The sequence below is a fragment of the Bubalus kerabau genome, chromosome 13 (genome assembly GCF_029407905.1).
Source record: "Bubalus kerabau isolate K-KA32 ecotype Philippines breed swamp buffalo chromosome 13, PCC_UOA_SB_1v2, whole genome shotgun sequence".
Taxonomy (NCBI): domain Eukaryota; kingdom Metazoa; phylum Chordata; class Mammalia; order Artiodactyla; family Bovidae; genus Bubalus; species Bubalus kerabau.
This window is the reverse complement of record NC_073636.1, coordinates 66,497,691-66,522,148: the sequence shown is the minus strand read 5'-3', so window position 1 is coordinate 66,522,148 and position 24,458 is coordinate 66,497,691. Positions and strand designations below refer to the sequence as shown.

The window sequence follows — 24,458 nt, the reverse complement described above, 5'->3', positions numbered from 1 at the left end:
TATGGTTTCCTTTGCTGAAAAATTTCATCTCTCTGCTTGGGAATCTCTCCAGGGACTGCCATCATCTTGGAATCCAAAATAGCTTTGATTACAAGCGCTTTCTTAAGTTTGCCCGTGTCTGTGAAGTAGATAATATGAAGCATATTTGTACTAGAGAAAAGGTAAGCTATGTCAGAGAACAATAAGGAAGGTGTGATTCTTAGCTTGAAGTCTAGAAATACCCTTTCAGTAATTTGGAAAAATCACTACCTGGTAAATTATCTATCTCTTTACTTCATGCTTAGCATTTGTAAGTATTTTAAAGCTCTTTTCACTTCTCCTGTATGGTCTACTGTCTACAGTAGACATTTACTGAGTCTTGTTCTCAGCACTGTTTAACGTGCTTTAGAGGATTAACTCAATCTTCACAATCCTGTAAGATAGATACTATTATTTTCCCATTTAACAGATAAGCAAATTGAAGCTCAAAGAAGGCATACGGTTAATGGCAGAACTGGAGTTTCAATCCAGGAAGTTTGCCTTGAGTCTTGTCCTTAATCACTGTATTGTGTGTTTCATAGTAGTTATAATCCTATAATCATTAATTCCCTGCTAGGTTAGTCATATAACTGAAGAATAGAACAGTACTATACTATACAAAGTCTTTCTTTTCAGAATGAAGATTAGAAGAAGAATAATACCTAACTTCTAGAATTATTGGGAAATTTAAAAAATATATTTAAGATGCCTAAAACAGAATGCATCACAGAGTTAAGATGCTCAGTAGATTTTGGTTTACTAAGAATAAAAGTTGCAGATTAGTAGTATTATGAGTCTTCCTTGCTCTTTCTTGGGAGTCTCAGGGGTTTTGATGAATTTTACCTGTGTCCAGTCTTCTTTTGTGCCACCATCCCTTTTTCCTGACTTTCAGGCTGTCTGCTAACAAGGGAACCTAATCTGATCCTACCTTAATGTTTGTTTTACCTCTTTCTGCAGGAGGTTGGAAACCTGTATGACATGTTCCACACACGCAACTGTTTGCACCGCAGAGCTTATCAACACAAAGTTGGCAACATCATTGATACAATGTAAGAAATTTGATTGTTATTTTCCTATAAAATTTTCCATGATTTTTACTAGAGTATCATACTTGGGTCAAGTTGAGATTTCTAAATAAATTCAAGTAAAGTTTAAGTGAACAAATCTAAAATGGTTCCCTTAAACAAAACAAAAACTAGCATAAAGTAAATTTAGAGGTGAGGAGGTGAGTGTTAAAGAGGATAGAATCAAGCAGAAGAGGGGGTTTAGGCTAGACAGGAAGAGGCCACCCTGGGATGGCTTAGATCTCCACACAGGTAGTCACTTAGGTACCAGATATTAATCATTGAGGTGAGAAATGAGATGTGGATAATTGACACTCTGAAATTAATGACAAAAATGAATTTTGAAGATTAATGTCTCTGCCTACCCTGTCAATTATCAACATTAGTAGAAAACAGTAAAACCTACAGGAATTTTGGGCTTTCCTCGTAGCTCAGTCAGTGAAGAATCTGCCTGCATGTAAGATATCCAGATTCAATTCCTGGGTCAGGAAGATCTCCTAGAGAAGGAAATGGCAACCCACTCCAGTATTCTTGCCTGGAGAATCCCATGGACAGAGGAGCCTGGCGGGCAACAGTTCGTGGGGTCGCAAGAGTCAGACACAACTGAAGGACTAAACCACCACCACAGAAATTTTACTTCTCGCTGATCCAGTCAGAACCAAAGCAGAAAAGTACAGCTAGGTCTCTAAGTGACTCAGGGACCTCATGAGGAATTTCCAAAAGTGGGGTATGAGTCAAGTTAATTCTGTGGCCCTAAAATAGTTTTAAATGGATCTCTTTAGAGCTTTTACTGTTCATGTTTACATTTGTGTTGAGAAAAAGTAGAATTTACATTTGTGTTGAGAAAAAGTAGAATTTACATTCCTACTTTTTTCTTCATCGTCTGTCATGAGCAGATTAGTTAGAATCCTTTCTCCTATTTGTATGGCTGTTACTTTGGTAAGAGGTTTTTTTTGTTTGTTTGTTTTCAATGCAGAGACTCAGAGAGATCTAGCAACAGTCTGATACTGCTTCTTCCTAACTTGATTAAATGAAAATTACTCAATTTCTATGTCTGTATAATATAGGTTGATTACACCTGTGTTACTGATAGAAAGATTAAATATGATGATGTATCTAAAGCTTTGTAGTAATGCCTAGAGCACAGTAAATATTACAGTCCACAAATCATCGTGGACTTACTTAGCATGGTTGAGATGCAGTTGTCTTTGTTGTTTTAATTGTAAGTTGCAGGTATACAATATAGTGATTCACAATTTTTAAAGATTATATTCCATTATAGCTATTATAAAATATTGATTACATTCCCCATTGTACGGTGTATCTTTGTAGCTTATTTTATACCTAGTAGTTTATACCTCATACTCCCTCACCTGCCCCCGTCCCTCTGCCTACTGATCACCACTAGTTTGTTCTCTATAAGTCTGAGAAGCAGTTGCCTTTAGAACATTGTGTCTCAAGATTTTGTTTCTTAAAAGTAGAGAGGTTTCCTAAATTTTAAGTAAAGCATAAAGCAAATATTCAAATTTCCTCATAAACATAAATCTTTATAAAATGATCTTTAGGATTACAGATGCCTTCCTCAAAGCAGACGATCACATAGAGATAACAGGTTCTGCAGGAAGAAAGTATCGCATTTCTACAGCAATTGATGACATGGAAGCCTTCACTAAGCTGACAGGTAAGAAGTACAAGGTAACATAGGTGGTCCATCTCAGAAACCTTGTAAACTTTCCCTGGATTGCAGATGGGTTATTTTCCAAACATTCCAATGTATTTAGCTTCTGAAGTGATTGTATACTACTGGATTTGGGTTTTATCTCTGCTTTGTACTAACAAGATAACCTTGATAAAGTTATTTAACCTCTCTGAACCTTGTTTCCTCATCTATAAAGTGGGAGTAATGATACCTAACATGTAGTTTAGTTGTGATACTGTAGTGAAGCATATATCACTTGGAATAGTACTTGGCACACAAGTGTTGCACTGTGCTTAGTCGCTCAGTCTTGTCAGACTCTTTGTGGCCCCATGGACTGTAGCCTGCCAGGCTCCTCTGTCCATGGGGATTCTCCAGGCAAGAATACTGGAGTGGGTTGCCATGCCCTCCTCCAGAGGATCTTCCCAATCCAGGGATTAAACCCAGGTCTCCGACATTACAGGCAGATTCTTTACTGACTGAGCCACCAGGGAAGTCCAAGAATACTGGAGTGGGTAGCCTATCCCTTCTCCAGGGGATCTTCCTGACCCAGGAATCTAACTGGGGTCTCCTGCATTGCACGTGGATTCTTTACCAGCTGAGCTACCAGAGTAGCCTAAGTGCTCAATATTAATTATTTTTAACTTCAAATACAATTTGGCTTCCCTGGTGTCTTAGTTGGTAAAGAATCCTCCTGCAATGTGGGAGATATGGGTTTGATCCCTGGGTTGGGAAGATCCCCTGGAGAAGGGACCAGCTACCCACTCCTGTATTCTGGCCTGCAGAATTCCATGGTCTGTATAGTCTATGGGGTTGCAAAGAGTGGGACAGGACTTACACTTCTAATTACACTTTCATAAAACCAGACCAATACCAAAAAGCTGACTTGCTCATTTAACATAATTTTTGTTGCAAAACAGGATGCCAAAGACATTTGTGTGCACTTCAGCAGAAACAAACAACTTAGGGTGGGACGGAAGAGGGCTGAGGTGTCACAACTGATTCTTTAATGTGGGAAAGTTTAAGATCAGTAAAGCAAAAGATGTAAACCAAAAAGTATATACCAGTTAAGAGTTCTTAGCTGCAAATCCTGAAACTGACTCTGCTTAACTAAAAACAAAGTGATAGGATCAGTGAGAAGGCTGGAGTTTCTGAAACGAGAGAATGGCAGAAGCTGAGTGGCCTCACACAAAACCAAGATCAGCTTCCTGTTCCATCACTGCTAAATTTTTTTTATACAGGTGTAGGCAGTGGCACCCCACTCCAGTACTCTTGCCTGGAAAATCCCATGGGCGGAGGAGCCTGGTAGGCTGCAGTCCATGGGGTTGCTAAGAGTCGGACACGACTGAGCGACTTCACTTTCACTTTTCACTTTCATGCATTGGAGAAGGAAATGGCAACCCACTCCAGTATTCTTGCCTAGAGAATCCCAGGGACAGGGGAGCCTTGTGGGCTGCCATCTATGGGGTCGGACACGACTGAAGCGACTTAGCAGCAGCAGCAGGCAGTTAATATATGGGCTTTCTTGGTAGCTCACATGGTAAAGACTCTGCCTATAATGCAGGAGACCCGGGTTTAATCCCTAGGTTGGGAAGATACCCTCAAGAAGGGAATGGCTACCCACTCCAGTATTCTTGTCTGGAGAATTCCGTGGACAGAGGAGCCTAGTGGGCTACAGTCCATGGGATGGATAAGAGTCAGACACCACTGAGCAACTAACACTTTCACCTTCAGGCAATTAATAGAGTCCCCATTACACTTGTAACTTTTTAGGCACTTTCCATTCATACCTAAACTACAGGTTAGAAGTGAAATGGTGATTCTGTGTATCAAATGTTTATACACTGAGAACACTGTGTCCATCAATATTTGCAGTTTATAATGTGACAAGTGAGTTTACTTTTTTCTTGTTAATTCATCTGGGTTGGATTGATGACAAAGTTACTTATAGGGGATAATGTATTTGAATTGTTTCTGTGTTTTGTTTTAATAATACCATAGTAGGTACACTAGTGTTCCATTGCTGCTGCTGCTGCTAAGTCACTTCAGTCGTGTCTGACTCGGTGCGACCCCATAGACAGCAGCCCACCAGGTTCATTCTAAGGGTTTCTCCAGCAAAACCTGTGTCCTGGGCACTCAGTTCAGTCATGAGAAGAAATTTCAGAACAGCCTTTTCTTTTAAGTTTTCCTCTAAGAGACTGTCCTGACATTGACTTCATTCTGTTGCTGCTGCTAAGTCGCTTCAGTCGTTTCTGACTCTGTGCCACCCCATAGACCGCAGCCCACCAGGCTCCCCCGTCCCTGGGATTCTCCAGGCAAGAACACTGGAGTGGGTTGCCATTTCCTTCTCCAATGCATGAAAGTGAAAAGTAAAAGTGAAGCCGCTCAGTCATGTCCAACTCTTAGCGACCCCATGGACTGCAGCCTACCAGGCTCCTCCATCCGTGGGATTTTCCAGGCAAGAGTACTGGAGTGGGGTGCCATTGCCTTCTCTGTGGCTGGAAATGGAAAAAGAGATTATAAGAGAATTTAAGCAACCTGTAGATAGTTATTTTTAAACTTTTACTCATACTGAAGCAAATGATGCTGTATTTTAAAAAATCATCTTCAGTCTTCCTCAGAGACCAATCCTGACCATTTATCCTATAACAATATGTTACATTTATATTATCTTTTCAGTTAAAAACAAAAATGAATTTTGGATTTTATACACTTTTGGGTTAACTGACAAACTGTCAAATATCATACATCTTAATGAGGTTGTAACTCCATGTGTCTGTACATAGTAGCTCTTGCTCACCATGAATGAACATGCTGACTAGAACACTGAAACTGGCTTTTACCCTGTTCAGTGAGATGAGTTCACTGATCACTTGCTTGGATGTTGTCACAATGCCAAAAATCCCAGAAAAGAAATTAGGTCACATTTTTATGCTTTAACTGTCAGAATATAGGAGAATAAGCATACTGCCTTTCCACTTTCATCATTTGAGCCAGAAATCATCTTACTTTCCTTGCATGTTATTCTGAGCAGTCATATGATCCTTATTGTCCTTAATAATAACATGACCTTGAAGGAATAGGATCTCGTGAGCCCTCCTTTTTTTGGTTGCAATTCCAAAAGCAACTCATCTTTATTTTGAAAATCTTCACTTCTTATTTTTAATTTTTTTATAATTTTTTTCATGTTTTAGGGACAAGTGTTGAAAATAAACAGCAATGTTAAAAGAATTTAACAGTTAAAACCTATATACCTAAATTCTAGCATTTGCTGGCCTTCTTTATCACATATTTATTACTTACCATCCCTCTATTCATTTATTAATCTATCTAAAGCTTGACATTTGAAAGTAAATTTCAGACATCAGTATACCCTAATTCCTGCAGCATGCAGATTAACTAAAGTTCAGTAACTGTTATAGATTTTTTTTTCTTTTTATGCAAAATTACATGCAATTTATATGTTAATAAAAATTGTAAGGTTAACATTTTCTGGACAAATGCAGGACACAGAACATTATCTTCTCCTTAGAAAGCCCCTTCATGCTCCATCCGACAATACCTGTTCTACCTCATCTCTAGAAGCAACCACTATTACCTGTCCTAGAGTTTCATATCAGTGGAATCATACGGTATATAATCTTCTGCATAAGGCTTCTTTCACTTAGCATTGAAGTTTATCCAGATCGCATGTATCAGTAATTCATTCCCTTTTATTGCTGAGTAGTAGTCTCTTGTATGAATATGCCACTGTTTGTTTATCTGTTCTCTCTGCTTCCTAAATTCCTATTTCTGATGGATGTTTCAGCTTATCTGGATGCAACTATCATAAGCATTGCAAATGTTATGACCACTGTCTTAGGTAGTCATTTTCTTACCTTGGTCTTTATTCTGCAATATTCCTAAGCAATAGGTGGACCTTACCCTTTCCTTCCCTTCCCTTTCAAGACCTTACCCCCAAATCCCTTAATTAAATTGGGGCCTTAGAATGTTAAATTCAAAAGAACCTTAGAGATCATCTGCTTAAAACTCCTCTGATGAGGAAACTAAGGCCAAATGAAAGAAAGCAACTTATCCTAATAAATGGCAAACCTGAGCTCAAATCAAGTCTTCTGACTCCCAAGTTGAATGTTGTTTACACTCTTTTAGTAAACACTTTAATCGTTCAGTTTAATAAACAAGCAGTTTCCCTTTACTTTTGTACATGACTGTTTTCTGAAAACATGTATGTGGAACAAATAGAACTCTCATACATGGCCAGTGGGAATGCAGATGGTACAGCCACTTGCAAAAAGTTGAGCATTTTCTTTTAAACATATATGTATCCTGTGACCCTTTAATCCCTCTTCTGCCCACTCGGCCAATGAAAACGTCAGTCCACCCCAAAACCTGTACCTGGTAGAATAAGATGAAAGGCATAAGAAGAGTATCAGTCAAGTTCTTTGGGGTTCAAGGGAAGAAGAAATTACAATTCTGATTTGGATGCACTGGGGAAGGTTTCATAATTAGGCACTTTTTGAGATGAACCTCAGAGATTAGATAGGCCTTCAAGAAGTGAGATTCTGTCATGGGGGAAAGCATTTCCCTAATTTAGCTGGGAATAGGGTAGATTAAAGCATGGATTAGAAAAGTGTGCTCTTATTATATTAAAATTGTTTTGTTTTTCAAACTGAATATAATATGTAAAGAAATAATGAAAACCAGACTTCCCTGGTGGTCCAGTGGTTAAGAATCCTCCTGCCAATGTAGGGGCCATGGGTTCAATACCTGGTCCGGCAGGATTCTCCATGCTATGGGGCAACTAAGTCCATGCGCCACAACTATTGAAGCCCATGGGCACTAGAGCCCTTGCTCTGCAACAAGAGAAGCCACCACAGGAGAAGCATGAGCACCACAGCTATAGAAAGCTCGTGCACAGCAAGAAAGACCCAGCACGGTGAAAAATGAATAAAATGAACATGCTTTTAAAATATGTTTTTTAAAAACATTACTGAGAGGGTAAGGAATCTGTTAACCATGGATTAAGAGGGAAGAACATACATATACATGAATGACATAGGCAGCTAATATTTTGCCAAGAAAGGGCATTTTAATAAAATTCACTTTGCAAAATGCAATGGTTGATTCAATCAAGGATAATGAATGAATGCTAAACCATTGGTTGAAAACTTACTGGGATAATCAGAGCCTCTGAAAATATCACCTTGCAGAAAGATTCACTTATAACAGAGAAAAACCTGAGGATTATTGCCCTAACCAACTTTTGGAACTTGTTAACAAAGTCCATTATGTGACACATGATGTGGTGCACTGAGCCAAGCTCATGTGGTGCTCTTAGATGTTATAACACTTGTATAATGTTCTTCATAACAGTGTTTTCCTTGAATCTAGTGGTAAAGAAACAGCAAACAAGTTCACAGTCTGGACATTTTACACAATGACTGCGTGAACTTTTCTAAATTGTCAACATCATGAAAGAAGTTGGAATTAACTAGTTCTAGATGGGAGGAGCCTAGAAAACATGACAACTAATGTCATCCGTAATCTTTGATTGGTATCTCTATCCAGCAACAAAAATTTGAAATTGCATTATTGCAACAATTAAACAAATTCAAGTACAGATTTTATGTCAGGTATCTTTATATCAGTGTTACATTTCTTGACATGATTGTGATTCAGTTAGAGAATGTTCTTGTTCTTGGGAGGTATATGCTGAAATATTTAGGAGTCAAGAGTCTTGCTATCTATAATTTTCAAATGTTTCCTCAAAAATTTATATGTGCACACATACAGAGAGTGTTTGCATGTGTCGAAACAAAACAGTTGATAAATTTTGGTGAAGGGTATTTTATTTTGAAATTTCTGAAATAAAAAGTTTGAAGAAAAAGGAAGAAGGAAATTAAGCTACCTTCTATCATCATGGAATGAAACCTTTAAAAGCTTTTTCTTTTTTTTGAGTGTGCCTTTCTTTGCAGGATCTTAGTTCCTTTACCAGGGATCAAACCCAAGCCCCAGCAATGAAAGTACTGAGTCCTAACTACTGTACCTTCAGGGAACTCCCTTAAAAACTTTTTATTAAGGAGATTTACATCACTTAGTTTCATGAGTTAGTTGCAATAATTAGCATAGCAGTTTTATTTCATCCCTTCACCCCATCAGACCCTGGGCCATTTTGAAGCAGATCTCAGACATAATTTTGTAATTCCTTAAGTTTCATTCTCTTTTTTTTTTAAAAAAGCAATAAACTAATATACCCTTTTGTACCCCCAAACTCAGTCTCAAGTCATCATCTCCAGTGCAGTCTTATCTCATCTCTCCCCTTTACCACTCATTAGGTTATCCGGAAACAAATCCAAGACACTGATTGCAGCACTTTTTACAAAAGTTTTTTCACATCTTTATAATCATAGTGTATCTACATATGTAAACTTCTGCTCGAAATAATTTCAGAAGTACAGCAATGTATGAGTCTCTTTAAATCTTGGGGTTTTTTTGTTTTTGTTTTTTTCATTTTAATATAACTGAAATTTCATCAAATTGGCAGATAACATTTTTCTGGAGATCTTATACTCCACTGATCCCAATCTGAATGATGCACGAACGATTTTAAAGAAAATTGAATCCCGTAATCTATACAAGTTTGTGGGTGAGACTCAGCCCATGATACAAAGAATTAAAAAGGTAAGTTGAAAGGTCCTCTGTCCCCACAAGAGGAAACCACACCCATCACAATACCGCAGCTGTATTCTAAGCCCTTTATAATTAATTTGTTCTCATTTAATCTTCACATCAATCTCTTGAGACCTATCTTACAGACAAACTGAAGCTTGGGAGAGATTAAATAACTTGCCTACAGAAGCACACTTAGTGAGCTAGGATTCAAAGTCAAGTCTCATTTACTTCAAACTTTTACTTTCTCAACTCGGAAGTGAGAGGGGGCCTCAAATTTTACCTAGATCCAAAGACCAGAAAATGAATATAATGGAAAAGGGGCCTCAAAATAAGGCCTCTGCATGAGCTTCTTTGAGACTCTAAGGACCTGCTTTTCAACTACTTGCTTCTTTCATGGTTTATCACTTTGTCCCAGACAGTGCTTGCCTGCCTTCCTTAGTTCAGTCATTAGTTCTCTCTCCTGCTTGTTGAAGGGTCTTATCTTTGTCAAAAAGCCTGTAACACAAGCTATGCTGATAACCACACCCTGCCTCACAATACTGCCTTAGGTCACACTTTACTTTTTGTTGTTTTAGTAATAGGTTAATGCCTCATTTTTTTCAATGTGAAATTCCGTTATGAAAATCACACAATTGTGATTTGATTAAAAGGTGGCATGGGTATATATTTGTTAGGGAAATCTCTATCTACGTGTCTTGGTAAAGTGCCATTTTTAGAGAAGAACCCTCTTGGTGGCACAAACACTGTAGAATGAAGAACTGGAGTTCTAACATGAGGAGCCTTGTCTTTTCCAGGAAAACTATGAACACCTTCCGAATGCGGTCGCCAGTGCTAAACCCAGTGATGTAGAGCTAGAAGCTGAACTGAAGGCTGAAGATTTGATAGTGGATGTAAGTAGTTAGCTCAATAACATGCTAAGCAAAGAATTTATTTCAGGTAAAGCATCACTACCACCCCTGTTATAACAGTAGTACATGTTCACTAGAAAATCTGGAAAATATAGAAAAAAAGATGGATAGAAGAGAATCACCTATGATATCACAGAAAAAACTAACATTAGGCAGATTTTTAAAATGGCAGCCAACTCCAATATTCTTGCCTGGGAAATTCCATGGACAGAGGAGCCTGGCAGGCTGGGTTAACAGTCCATGGGGGCGCAAAAGAGTCGGGCACAACTGAGGGACTAAACAACAATGAACAAAATTTTCTTTGACATATTTTTATGTCAATATTGTCAATATTTTTATGTAATTGTGGTCATATTATTAATAGAGCATTGTATAAGGTGATTTTTGAATGTTTTCTTGATCAAAAAAGTAATTGTTGTTGTTGTTCAGTTGCTCAGTCGTGACTCCATGGACTGTACCATGCCAGGCTTCCCTGTCCTGCACTATCTCCCAGAGCTTGCTCAAACTCAATGTCCGTTGAGTCCGTGATGCAGTCCAACCATCTTGTCTTCTGTTATCCCCTCCTCCTGCCTTCAATCTTTCCCAGCATCAGGGCCTTTTCTAATGAGTGGGCTCTTCACATCAGGGGGTCCACTGGAGAAGGGAATGGCAAACCACTTCAGCATTCTTGCCTTGAGAACTGTATGAACAGTATGAAAAGGCAAAAACATATGACACTGAAAAATGAACTCCCCAGGTTGGTAGGTGCCCAATATGCTACTGGAGAAGAGCAGAGATATAGCTTCAGAAGGAATAAGAGGCTTAGTCAAAGTGGAAACAATGCTCAGTTATGGTGTGTCTGATGGTGAAAGTAAAGTCCAATGCTGTAAAGAACAATATTGCATCAGATCAGATCAATCGCTCAGTTGTGTCCGACTCTTTGCAACCCCATGAATCGCAGCACGCCAGGCCTCCCTGTCCATCACCAACTCCCAGAGTTCACTGAGACTCACATCCATCGAGTCCGTGATGCCATCCAGCCATCTCATCCTCTGTCGTCCCCTTCTCTTGCCCGCAATCCCTCCCAGCATCAGAGTCTTTTCCAATGAGTCAATTCTTCGCATGAGGTCGCCAAAGTACTGGAGTTTCAGCTTTAGCATCATTCCCTCCAAAGAAATCCCGGGGTTGATCTCCTTCAGAATGGAGTGGTTGGATCTCCTTGCAGTCCAAGGGACTCTGAAGAGTCTTCTCCAACACCACAGTTCAAAAGCATCAATTCTCCGGCGCTCAGCTTTCTTCACAGTCCAACTCTCACATCCATACATGACCACAGGAAAAACCATAGCCTTGACTAGACGAACCTTTGTTGGCAAAGTAATGTGTCTGTTTTGAATATGCTATCTAGGTTGGTCATAACTTTCCTTCCAAGGAGTAAGCGTCTTTTAATTTCATGGCTGCAGTCACCATCTGCAGTGATTTTGGAGCCCAGAAAAATAAAGTCTGACACTGTTTCCACTGTTTGCCCATCTATTTCCCATGAAGTGATGGGACCGGATGCCATGATCTTCATTTTCTGAATGTTGAGCTTTAAGCCAACTTTTTCACTCTCCACTTTCACTTTCATCAAGAGGCTTTTTAGTTCCTCTTCACTTTCTGTCATAAGGGTGGTGTCATCTGCATATCTGAGGTTATTGATATTTCTCCTGGCAATCTTGATTCCAGCTTGTGTTTCTTCCAGTCCAGCGTTTCTCATGATGTACTCTGCATATAAGTTAAATAAGCAGGGTGACAATATACAACCTTGACGTACTCCTTTTCCTATTTGGAACCAGTCTGTTCCATGTCCAGTTCTAACTGTTGCTTCCTGACCTGCATATAGGTTTCTCAAGAGGCAGATCAGGTGGTCTGGTATTGCCATCTCTTTCAGAATTTTCCAGTTTATTGTGATCCACACAGTCAAAGGCTTTGGTGTAGTCAATAAAGCAGAAATACATGTTTTTCTGGAACTCTCTTGCTTTTTCGATGATCCAGCGGATGTTGGCAACTTGATCTCTGGTTCCTCTGCCATTTCGAAAACCAGCTTGAACAACTGAAAGTTCACGGTTCATGTATTGTTGATGCCTGGCTTGAAGAATTTTGAGCATTACTTTGGTAGCATGTGAGATGAGTGCAATTGTGCGGTAGGTTGAACATTCTTTGGCATTGCCTTTCTTAGGGATTGGAATGAAAACTGACCTTTTCCAGTCCTGTGGCCACTACTGAGTTTTCCAGATTTGCTGGCATATTGAGTGCAGCACTTTCACAGCATCATCTTTCAGGATTTGGAATAGCTCAACTGGAATTCTATCACCTCCACTAGCTTTGTTCGTAGTGATGCTTTCTAAGGCCCACTTGACTTCACATTCCAGGATGTCTGGCTCTAGGTCAGTGATCACACCATCGTGATTATCTGAGTCGTGAAGATCTCTTTTGTACAGTTCTTCTGTGTATTCTTGCATAGGAACCTGGAATGTTAGGACCATGAATCAAAGTAAATTGGAGGTGGTCAAACAGGAGATGACAAGAGTGAACACTGATATTTTAGGAATCAGTGAACTAAAATGGACAGGAATGGACCAATTTAATTCAGAGGACCATTATATCTACTACTGTGGGCAAGAATCCCTTAGAAGAAATGGAGTAGTCCTCATTGTCAACAAAAGAGTCTGAAAAGCAGTTCTTGGATGCAATCTCAAAACGGACAGAATGATCTCTGTTTCTTTCCAAGGCAAACCATTCAATTTTACAGTAATCCAAGTCTATGCCCCAACCACTAATGCCAAAGAAGCTGAAGTTGAACAGTTCTATGAAGATTTACAAGACTTTCTAGAACTAACACTAAGAGAAGATGTCCTTTTCATCATAGGAGACTGGAATGCAAAAATAGGAAGATACCTAGGGTAGTAGGCAAGTTTGGTTTCAGAGTACAAAATGAAGCAGGGCAAAGGCTAACAGAGTTTTGCCAAGAGAACACACTGGTCATAGCAAACACCCTCTACCAACAACACAAGAGACAACTCTACACATGAACATCACCAGATGGTCAATACCCAGATCAGATTGATTATTTTCTTTGCAGCCGAAGATGGAGAAGCTCTATACAATCAGCAAAAATCAGGAGCTGACTGTGGCTCAGATCATGAACTCCTTATTGCAAAATTCAGACTTAAATTGAAGAAAGTAGGGCGAACCACTAGGCCAAGGTATAAAGTAATACATGCCAATAATTTTTTAATAGCACACACACATAAAGGAAAAAGTTAAGATTTTTGACTCCTATTTTCGTAGAGAATGTAGTGTCTTCTTATATCCTATGAGAATGCCAAATGACTTTCTAGTGTTTTCTTCTGTTCTCTCGTAAGAAATTCTTTTCAGAGTTCTACTCCTGAAATCTCAGGACAGTCTTCCCTGTGTACTTTTTCCATAAGCCTCTCAATTCTTATCTTCTTGCTGATGCATTTTTGAGTGAAGGGCAATCTTTCTATAACCATTCTTTGCCCTTGAACCCTCTTTCTATTTCCTTGGCTGAGTGTTCAAGTGCCTTAGATTTGCAGATCGGCTGCAGGTTCCTGTTTGATTAGATGAAGTTCCATCAGAATAAAGGGATCTCGCATCCTGACTTCCTGAGGCTCTGAAAGGCTTCCCTCTCCGGAATGTTACCCCTGGGCTTGCACATGTCTGTCCTTGCCCTCAGTGCCGAGCATTGCTCTAGTGGTCCCCCACTTCCCAGTGCATCTCCGTCCCGGTGGCCTCATGCATAGAAGATGACATACACTTGGCCAGTAGGCATGAAAAGAAGTTTAACTTTCTTATTAGCCTGTAGGCAAATTGATGCAATGAGGTTTTGATTCTCAGATATATAAGATGAAAAAATTTTTTTTAAGATTTTGTGATAATAAAAGATATGTGATAATGGAAGTGTAAATTGACACAAGAGGTCAAACTTGGGTCAATTTTAACTGACCTGGCAATTTCAGTCTGGAGGTTTGTCCTAAGGAGATAATCAGTTTTGCACCAAAACACAAATATATTTATTCTGGCATTATTATAGTGTGAAATTTGAGGGAAAGTGTATATGTCAGTGGAATAATGCAAGCATTAAAAGTTGTTTTTAACATGGAAAGATGTTTATAATAAGTGAAAAAAGTACATACAGAATTATTTTATTTTTGCACCTTTAAATTTATATACACGTGTGTATACAGTGAACACACTGAAAAATCCTGGATATATTAACATTGTTTCTACCTGGGTGGTAGAATTGCAGGTGACTTTTTATTATAGTGAGTGTGGTATAAGAGTTTCATAATCAGAAAAAATAACTATCCATTTTAAGATGGGTAAAGCCCTTCTATATTCTGAGAAAGCAAGTAAAATTGCTAACTACATGTCTTATCGTGTGTTTGCATTCCAGTTTTAGTTTTACAGTGTGATATATTTATGTGGTCCATTTTACCATGCGTGACTCCTTTTAAGACTGCGAGTAGTAATTTTATGATTAATGGGCTGTAAAACATAATTTGCTAGGTATAATTAAAAATATGTAGTTGTTGGTCTGTAGCTACTTTTTACTCTTGAGTCCTTGGTTAAAAATGGGGTCTCTGGGACTTCCTAGGTGCTCCAGTGGTTAAGAATTTCCCTGCCAAGGGGACACTGGCTCGATCTCTGCTCTAGGAAGAGTCCACATGCCACAGGGCAACTAAGCCCAAGCACCACAACTACTGAGTCCACACTTTAGAGCCCACAAGCCATACCTACTGAGCCCGAGAGCCCTTAAGAATGGGGTCTCCAACATTGCCCTCTGGAAGAATAACTGTTTCAATAAATCTGCTTAAAGGAGGAATTTACAGTACATTGTAGAGAAAATGAGGATTACCTTTTATTCCAATTCTAAAGCCAAGGAAATAAATACCTAAGAGCTAGGAGTACTTGTAAAATGGTTGAAAATTTGATTAGTATTCATGCCTCATCGTGATGGGTAAACATGTCAAGGCTGCATCAGGGCTCTCGCACATGGCAGTGCACGGGGGCCTGTGACAGCACCAGCCCCGGGATCATGGGGAGGGCTGAGCAGCTCTCCCTCACGTCAAAGGGATGCAGCTCTCAGAGCCAGTGGACCACACAGAATGGGAGGGCCAGCCATGTACTGCAGATGCTGGGCTCACCTCTGGCCCACAGCTGAATCTCAGATGTCCACACTTCTCACTGGAAGCATTGCCACCAAAGCTCATATACTGGTTTTCTTCTGTCACCACTCACAGGAAAAGCCCCTCTTATCATCTGTTCTTTTTTTTTTTTTTGCACTATCCTCGCCACATTACTCTATTTCTTCCTGTTATTTCACTTCCAGTTTCTTCCCTTGTCCTGAACTTATCCATGAAGCCCTTAGGAATTTCCATTCCATAATTAATGCACCTGTATCTTCAGCCTCTTCACTATCTCTTTGCCTTTGTTGCATGCAGCCTGCTGTCCCCTGAGAAGCTTATTCCCCTGCAGCTCTTTAAGGAAAAGCACATTCCTCAGGGTCAAGAGATCTTGGTCATCAGTCCTCTTGTTCCCTACTACCATCTCCAGACCCCATGTAGGATCCCCGTTCCTCTGAGACTGCCATCCTTAAACCAGCTCCTGTCCTCTTGGTTGAATATTTTGGTATGGTATAGAGCCCTCCACTCACTCCAGTTCCTGCCATCATCTTTAGAGGCTTCATAGTCCCACGACACCAGCTCTGATCTCCGTATCCTCAACCTCAATGACTTTATCCCCTCCACCTCAACCAGCACACTCAGCAGATTATGCACTCTGAACCTTATTGACATTGAAAAAGGCCCTTCCTCTAAAATTCACTAATTTAAGCATCCCATCTCTGTACACAAACCCCTTTCTTCCTTACTTTCTTGTTCCTAGCTCATTGGGAACTTCTGTTTATTGTCTCCTTCCTTTCTTCCAGTTTGTCCCCTTACCTTTCCTGGGTACCATGGCCCACTCCATAGTCTCCCCTCTTGCCTCTCTTAACAACCAAACTTCTAAGAGTTGTTGTCTGTCTTTTATTTCTCGACTTCTTTTTTGTTTTATTGTTGTTTGTTTTAAGCCATGCCATGTGGCATGCGGGATCTTACTTCCCCCACCTGGGACCAAACCTTTTCCCCTGCAATGGAAGCACAGAGACATAACCACTGGACCATCAGGGAAGTCCATTTTCCTCTACTTCTAAACTGCTTTTCTGTCACTGTCACTATACAGCTCTACTCGTTTTATTGCCAGTCATCATATTGTGCTTGGCATGTATTGCAATATCTCCAAGGTCTAGGCCTGTATTAAAACTACTCACTAAGACCACTAGTGACTTCAGTGTTACTAAAACTAGCAGACAAGTTTCTGTCCTTTGTGCCTCAGAGCTGTTTCTTCTGCCTAGAATTCTTTTCTTTCCTACCTAAGCCTGGTTAATTTCTGCTCACTTTATTAGTAAAATCACTTTCCCCAGGAGGATATTTCTAGTCATTGCCTGCTGCTGCTAAGTTGCTTCAGTCATGTCCGACTCTGCAACCCCATAGACGGAAGCCCACCAGGCTCCCCCGTCCCTGGGATTCTCCAGGCAAGAACACTGGAGTGGGTTGCCATTTCCTTCTCCAGTGCATGAAAGTGAAAAGTGAAAGTGAAGTCACCCAGTCGTTCCTGACTTGTAGCAACCCCATGGACCGCAGCCCACTAGCCTCCTCCATCCATGGGATTTTCCAGGCAAGAGTACTGGAGTGGGTTCATTGCCTAGGAGCCCCAGACTACTAGGTTCTCAGGTCACAAAGTTTCACAGCACCATTTGCTTTTCCTTGGTAGCTTTTTTTTTTTTTTTTTTTTTTAAAATTTTTTAGCCACACCACCATACAGCTTGCAGGATCTTAGTCTTCTGACCAGGGATCAAACCCAGGCCCCTAGAAGTGAGACCACCAAGTCCTAACCACTGTACCACAAGGGAATTCCCAGTAATTACTTTTATAATTATTTGTTCTACCTTAGTCTAGGCCATGTGGTCTGTAGGGGCTGGGATTTTATCAAACGTCCTTGTATCTCTGCACAACAGTGCCTGGCACGTGTCTGTCACATAGTGGATATTGACTTTACACCCTACTTACGTTGAAAGCACAAAATATCTCTCCTTACTCCACCCAGATTTCAAATCCCTATGGGTCATGCACCAGAACTCCTTTCATTCCACTATGAGCCACTCCAGCAGGGCTCCTACTTCTCCAGAGAGCGCAGCTTCATTTTTTGTGATACCCTCACAATCCTGAATTTAATTCTCATTGCTGTTATGTACATGATCGCTCACTTATTGCTTGTATTAAGGTTATCAACATGGATTATGGGATGGAAGACAAGAATCCTATTGATCATGTTCGCTTCTATTGTAAGAGTGACCTCAGCAAGGCAGTCATGATTACTAGAAACCAGGTAACTACTTAAAGTGGCATTTGGCAAATCTTTGTAGTAAAGTTGCATTTTACATGCAGGTTAGGCTCTGAAGTCAATGTATACAGTTTTAAAAAAAGAAACAGAAACATATCTTTAAAGTATATATGATTTTCATAGACTAGACCATCTTAACAGCCAGTTTTTCCTGTTTGCTGAACTTGAAGAAAGCTCGTTTTTTTGGTTTAGAAGGTAATTTATAAGTCTGGTGGGACAGGAATATCATATGGTTGAAGTCATCTAAGTTAAATGTGCTTATTTATATATCTTCTGTGAGAGAGTCTGTAGTCTTCATATATCATACAAACCTTTCATCTTTTATTGATGGACATAAAATTATGGGACATCTTGCAGTATGACAGTTACCCTGAATTCTTTTCTTTGGATTATCATTGGTATAAAGTACCAAGACAACATGGTGTGTTTAATACCACATCGAGCACGGAGCTTAGGAACAGCTGATCTCTCTTCAGCGTGTGAATTCAGGGTGACAGTGAAATCTTTCCTTCTTTAAAAAGGTTTCTCAGTTTTTGCCAGAGAGATTTGCTGAGCAGCTGATTCGAGTTTACTGTAAGAAGACAGATGAAAAGACTCTGTTTGCTGCACAACAGCATTTCGTCCATTGGTGCTTAATCAATGACTTTACCAAGCCACAGGTGGGTGACTTATTATTCACATGCATCACAGAAATTTTAAGTAAAAGCCACAAGCAATCTTTACTTCCTTCTGAAAAGTTCTCATTTAAATGATAGTCGTTTGATGAACTTACTTATAAGACAGAAACAGACTCATAAACTTAGAGAACGAACTTACGGTTACCATGGGTGAAGGATGGGGGCGGACAGGAATAGTTAGGGAGTTTGGGGTTGACATGAACACACTGCCATATTTGAGATGGATAACCAGCAAAGACCTAGGACCTTCTGTATAGCACAGGGAACTCTGCTCAGTAGTATGTAACAACTTAAATGGGAAAGGAATTTGAAAATGAATAGATACATATTTATGTATAACTGAATCCCTTTGCCATACACCTGAAACTGAGAGAACACTGTTAATCAACTGTACTCCAATATAAAACAAAAAGAAAATAATAGTCATTTGACTTGATTTGGGGGAAAAAAGTTTTTCCACATTACGCTGCCCTTTTAATCTTTTGATTTAATTATTTTTAAAATTGGAGTATAATTGCTTCACAACGCTGTGTTAGTTTCTGCTGTACAACAACGTGAATCAGCTCTACGTAAACATAAATCCCGTCTCTAGAGCCTCCCTGCCACTCACCCCTATCGCACCCGCCTCAGTCATCACACAGCACAGAGCTTAACTCCCTGTGTGGTACAGCAGCTTCCCACTAGCTGTCTGTTTTACACCCTGGTAGTTTTGCCAGTCATTTTATTGTACTTTGCATGTATTGCAATATCTCCAAGGTCTCGGCCTGTATTAAATCTACTCTCACTAAGACCACCAGTGACTTCAGTGTTAGTAAAACTAGCAGACAAGTTTCTGTCCTTTGTGCCTCAGAGCTGTTTCTTCTGCCTGTAATTCTTTTGTTTCCTACCTAAACCTGGTTAATTCCTGCTCACTTTATTAGTAAAATCACTTTCCCAATGCTGAGTAAACTCAGCATTCCCAAACTTGTAACCTATTTAAATTCACTAGTTGCCAATCCTATAGAGAATGTTGTTGAAATGGTCCTTTATTGACCTGCACGTGGTGGATGCCTGGCACAGAGAACAGTGATAGTTGTTGATTGAACAAATGATTGGTAGGTAGGTCAGAAGCAGCGTTCTGCTTCCTGGTCTAGTACTGTCTGTCACAGCACCCTGCCTGCTTTAACCCCCAAGCATTGGATACTGAAGGAAACAAAAATGAAAGGCTAGATGTGAAAGAGTAGCCCAGTATATCAGATCTTTGTCAAATGCCAGAGGGAGGGACACAGGGAAGTCTTTTAGTATTCAGGGTTGAGAGAGCTGTCAGGTAGGAGGGAGGATTCTTCTAGATCCAAAAGCTGGATTGTGTTTGGATGAGTAGCAGAGAGAAATGAGAGCTACACAAAAATGAAACTGGAACAAGTCGGGTGTGTTTGGGAGCTATGAAGAGACTGGTTTGACTGGAGGAGAAAAGTCTTGTTGAGGTGACAGGGGAAACAGAAAGAATTGGGTTGATTGTGGAGAAGCACTGATAATCAGCTAAGAAAGAGTTATTCTTATGCACCGTGGGGAGGGAATTGCCGAGAGTATTCAAGACTTACCATGCTGCTATAATTATTTTCTTTTAACAATTTTATTTATGTTTTTTTTTATTATTTATGTATTTTTAAATTTAATTTTATTGATTTATTTTTGGCTGCACTGGGCCTTCATCACTGTGCATAGGCTTTCTCTAGTTGCAGTGAGCAGAGGCTACTCTTCATTGCAGTGCACAGGCTTCTCATTGCAGTGGCTTCTGTTGTGGAGTGCAGGCTCTAGGTGCCCAGGCTCCAGGAGTTGTGATGCACGGGCTCAGTAGTTGTGGTGCATGGGTTTAGTTGCTCTGTGGCATGTGGGATCTTCCAGCCTGGTCCAGGGATTGAACCCATGTCCCCTGTATTGGCAAGCAAATTCTTGTCCATTGTACCACCAGGGAAGTCCCTGCTGTAGTTATTATTTACTTCTGGGCTTTTATCTCTAGCTAGACCTGTGGGAATATAGGAAGTGTGTCCATCTTAAGAACTATAGCTTCTAAGGAGACTAAACCCCGATGAGAAAGGAAGACTCTAGCGACAGATAGACTGGCACGTGGAGAGACTGGAAACAGAGAGAGAAGAGGCTACTTAAGTTCAGCTACTCAGGTTGGACCCTAAATCCAGATACATTCTTTCAGGGAATGAGTGTTCCCCCAGGTCCTGTGTCCGGGACCAGGCTTGGAACAGTACCTGAGACAGTTCCCGAGGGTCTCGCTCTAGTTGGGGACAATAAAAACTCGAGTAAATAATAATCACAGTAGTACGTAATTACTTTGGGGTCGGAGCAGTGTGTACAGTCTTAGAGGAGCAAAAAGGTGAAGGGTTTATGCCAGAGTTGGTTGGTTGGGAAAGACTCACTTAAAGAAGGACTTGGAAAGACTTCCCTGGTGATCCTGTGGTTAAGAATCCACCTGCCAATGCAGGGGACACGGGTTCAATCCCTGTCCTGGGAGGATCTCACGTACCATGGGGCAAGTAAGCCCGTGTATGTACCACAATTACTGAGCCAGTGCTCTAGAGCCCGCACTCCACAACTAGAGGAGCCACCACAGTGAGAAGCCCATACACTGCGACTGCAGAGTAGACCCCACTCGCCACAACTAGAGAAAGCCCGTGTGCAGCAACGAAGACCCAGCACAACCAAAAATTAATTAATTTTTTAAAAAAGAGCTTGGAAGCTGAGACCTGAAGGATGGATGAGGAGTCAACTGGGTAAAGAGGGTGGGGGACTGGAAGGTGACAGAAAATGAGGTGCATTTAGGGGTGAGATCTGGACTCTGTGCATAGTCCTGTAAGCCAGGAGCCCCGGAGCAATGGGAGCCGTTGGGGTGTTTTAAGCAGAAAGGTGACACATTCAAGTCAGCGTTTACAGCAGAGTCAGGGCCACTGTACCCGACCAGAGAGCTCATAGAAGAAGCACCTTGACTTGTCTGCCCACCTCTCTTCCAATCTCCCACCAGTGCCTCCCATTAGCCCAACCTGATTGGAGGCCAGTAGGCAGGGGAGCTGGGAGATGTGGTTCACAAGAGCAGCTCCTGTTTTGCAGAGCAGGGCAGAGGGAGGCAGAGAGCGGATCTGAGAGCAAGTAGGCATGTGAGGCCCACAGTGTTCTATGCCAGCCTTCTCTTCCTTGTGCAGTAAAGGCTCTGATAGTCCTGTACCCTCATGTAGCCTAGAGAATCCAGCCACGAGTTCAAAAACAGTTCAGGATCGAGTCAGGCATTGGAGGGCCTAGCTTCTTACACTCTGATTTCCAGTCGTAGTATCGCTTCACTTCAACACCAACCCTCGTTTTGGGTGGAATCTAGGAGGCTGAGGCCAAAGTGACAGCTTTGATTATGGAGCAAAGGTCAAGTTCCACAGGTACACACTATCTTTCCTCCTTTTTGCCATCTTGTAGACCTGGGCCATTTGTTACAGGGGAGACTAAGAGGGTCCAGCAAGGGTCCAGCACATTCCATCTTTCCCTGGAAAACCAGGACAAGGTGTGTCCCCGGAAGCTGCATGAAGGGAAGGGGTCGCCGAGCTGGGCCACATGCTGCTTCTGGCCATCTGTGAAAAGAACTGGCGTGGTGGCTTTTGCTCTGAAAGCTCTTCCCTTCCCAGGACCATGTGTCTCTAATTAAGCATATACACCGTCCAGGGTTTCCCAAGAGTAAGTCTGTCCAGAAGCAGGCTGTCTGCAGGACGAGGATATGTGTGCCTGAGACATTCGCTCAAAACCACGAGAACTGGCTTTTTTTTCTATTCCTAGTTACTCTGTCTTTGACAGGATGGTGACGTTGTAGCCCCGCTTATAACACCTCGGAAATTGGAGTGGAATTCAGCTGGCACCCAGGAAGCGGCCAAAGTCAAAGCCCAGCTTTTCCCAAGTGACTCGATGTGAATGTCTACACTCAATTGTTTACAAAAAGCCCCTCCCCGTCCCCTTTTCCTCCTCCCCCAGCACAATTAATTTAGGGAATTTGATCACAGAGGTCTACAAATGGAGTGACAGTTAGTGCTTTATATTTTATATCTTGAATGTACGCACATACTAAGTCATTTTTATCCAGAGGAACAGGTACTAGGCATACCTTATTAACATGAGCTATGGAAAGCCCTGCCTTGCCTCTTTTTAATATTAATCAAAGTCTTTCTTCTTTAGCAGTCTATTTTCTTAGAATTAAGAGCTTTTTTAAGTACTTTGAACTCTTATGACATAAGATTGTTTTTTAAAAAATGTGGAAATAAGACAAAGGCGCACACTGGAATTTGCAGTTGGGGCTGTCATGAACAGCCGTGGTTAAAAACAGTATGTGAAACTCCGGCCCCCTGAGGAGGTGCCCATCACCCTGAATTTGAGGCTAGCTTTCCTTGAGTGATTGCAACATTAGTGAAAGGCACCTCCCCTCACCCTTTTAGCCCCCCATAAACTGCCAGGTTGGGGTCAACAGTATAGGAGGGCCACGAAGGGGCTCCAGCCCTTCAATGAGAGGCCTGATTGATTTGTTGAAAAGATCTAAGGGTGCTGGCCTCCTCTGAAATGGGACATAAAACTGCCTTATAGGAGACCCCCTAGCTCCAGTAGCAGAGGGACTCCCCAAACCAGGCTGTCCTCTGGGTCAGCTGTGGCTCCAGCCTGTGTGGGTTTCTTTCTCTCCTGAGTGCTCACTGCCCCTCCCTGAGGGTTCCACCACTGCCCAGCCTGGAGAAAGCAGCTCACCCCCCCTGACCTCTGCCTCTCACTTGGGTGCTGATCGGAGGCCATCGCAGGAACTGCCCTCAGGGCTGCTCAGAGCTGGAGCTTCATTTTTGCCAGTTCAGTGCATCTGATGAGTTTCAGGGCAAAGACTGTCTGCCTATGCTGAGACAAAGTGATTTACCCAGTGAATTCCAGGCTCCCCTTTGTGTCTCTACCTCCAGGAGTGGAGTAGCCACCACTGTGGTTGAGCAGTGCTCCTGAGCTAAACAGATTCTGGAGTTAGAGCTAAATATGGCCGCTGCCAGAGGCAGGTCCATGGGGAGTGCAGTCGTGAGTGCTGGCATCCTGTACTTTACCACACCCTTACAGAAGCCTCCCTGGCAGCCTGGGCATGGGGAGCCAGCCTTGGCTCTGGGTCAGAGCAGGAGGGAGCAGGGAGGAGCTCAGACCGCAGGGCAGAAGATCACCCCCAACATCTTGGGGGTGCTGCCACCATCCACTGTGTAACCAGGTCTCCTCTGTTGACACTAGGGTGACAAGTGTTTGGAATGTCTGCTGTTCTGCTCTGTCACCCCTCTCCCACTTCCAGTAGATAATCGAGTTGACCCTAGTTCCTAGAGTAGTTAAAACCGTGCTCCTCTCCCACCACAGTGCTGTGTGATGGGGATGTGGATACAGTGGGCTCCTAGAAGCCCAAAGGAAGTGGTCATGGTACCAGGTCGTGTCTGTTTTGGCCACGGTGCTTCCAAAACGTCCAGTGGGGGGAATCCTCCACCTCAGACTTACTGTGTCCAGGCCCAGGTCAAGAATGTAATGTTTCTCTGCAAAGATTGCTTGATTTTTGCCACTCCTCCATTTACATCATTGTTTTATTATGGAATTTTGTCATCTCAGAGTGTATCATTGTGCTCTCTGAGGAACAACTTGAATCTGTTTTGTTTGCATCTTTTGTTACTTTTTGGCAGCTGCACTTTATGCTCTTTGCAACTGTTTTAATTATGGGAACCACGTGCCATTGACAAGGTTAAATTTTTCTTAAGAAGCATCTTCACTATTGGTATAAAAAGGGAGCCTTTAACATTAACAACTTGGCCTCTAGAGTTACTGAGCTTTGTCACCTTGAGAATGTAAATAAGACTGCAGGTTCAAGTGCCTGGTCACTTCATCTTGGTGAGGGAAACAGCTGCAATAAAGCTTCGTGAATGTA

The 24,458-nt window shown here is 41.4% G+C and overlaps 1 protein-coding gene across 3 annotated transcripts in view; it reads left to right on the top strand.

Moving 5' to 3' along the window:
* The window catches only part of SAMHD1 (SAM and HD domain containing deoxynucleoside triphosphate triphosphohydrolase 1), a 66,482-nt gene that overhangs the window by 31,296 nt on the left and 10,728 nt on the right, over positions 1-24,458 (top strand). The window contains exons 9-16 of one of the 3 annotated variants that reach the window (XM_055544980.1): positions 53-161; positions 976-1,067; positions 2,648-2,763; positions 9,323-9,459; positions 10,245-10,340; positions 17,718-17,822; positions 18,359-18,496; positions 22,340-24,458. In XM_055544980.1, coding sequence (XP_055400955.1) covers positions 53-161; positions 976-1,067; positions 2,648-2,763; positions 9,323-9,459; positions 10,245-10,340; positions 17,718-17,822; positions 18,359-18,496; positions 22,340-22,453 — 907 coding nt within the window. In that variant the 3' untranslated portion in view covers positions 22,454-24,458. Of the gene's footprint in view, positions 1-52; positions 162-975; positions 1,068-2,647; positions 2,764-9,322; positions 9,460-10,244; positions 10,341-17,717; positions 17,823-18,358; positions 18,497-22,321 lie in introns of all 3 variants that reach the window. The other 2 variants (XM_055544982.1, XM_055544981.1) reach the window with 2 other exon arrangements.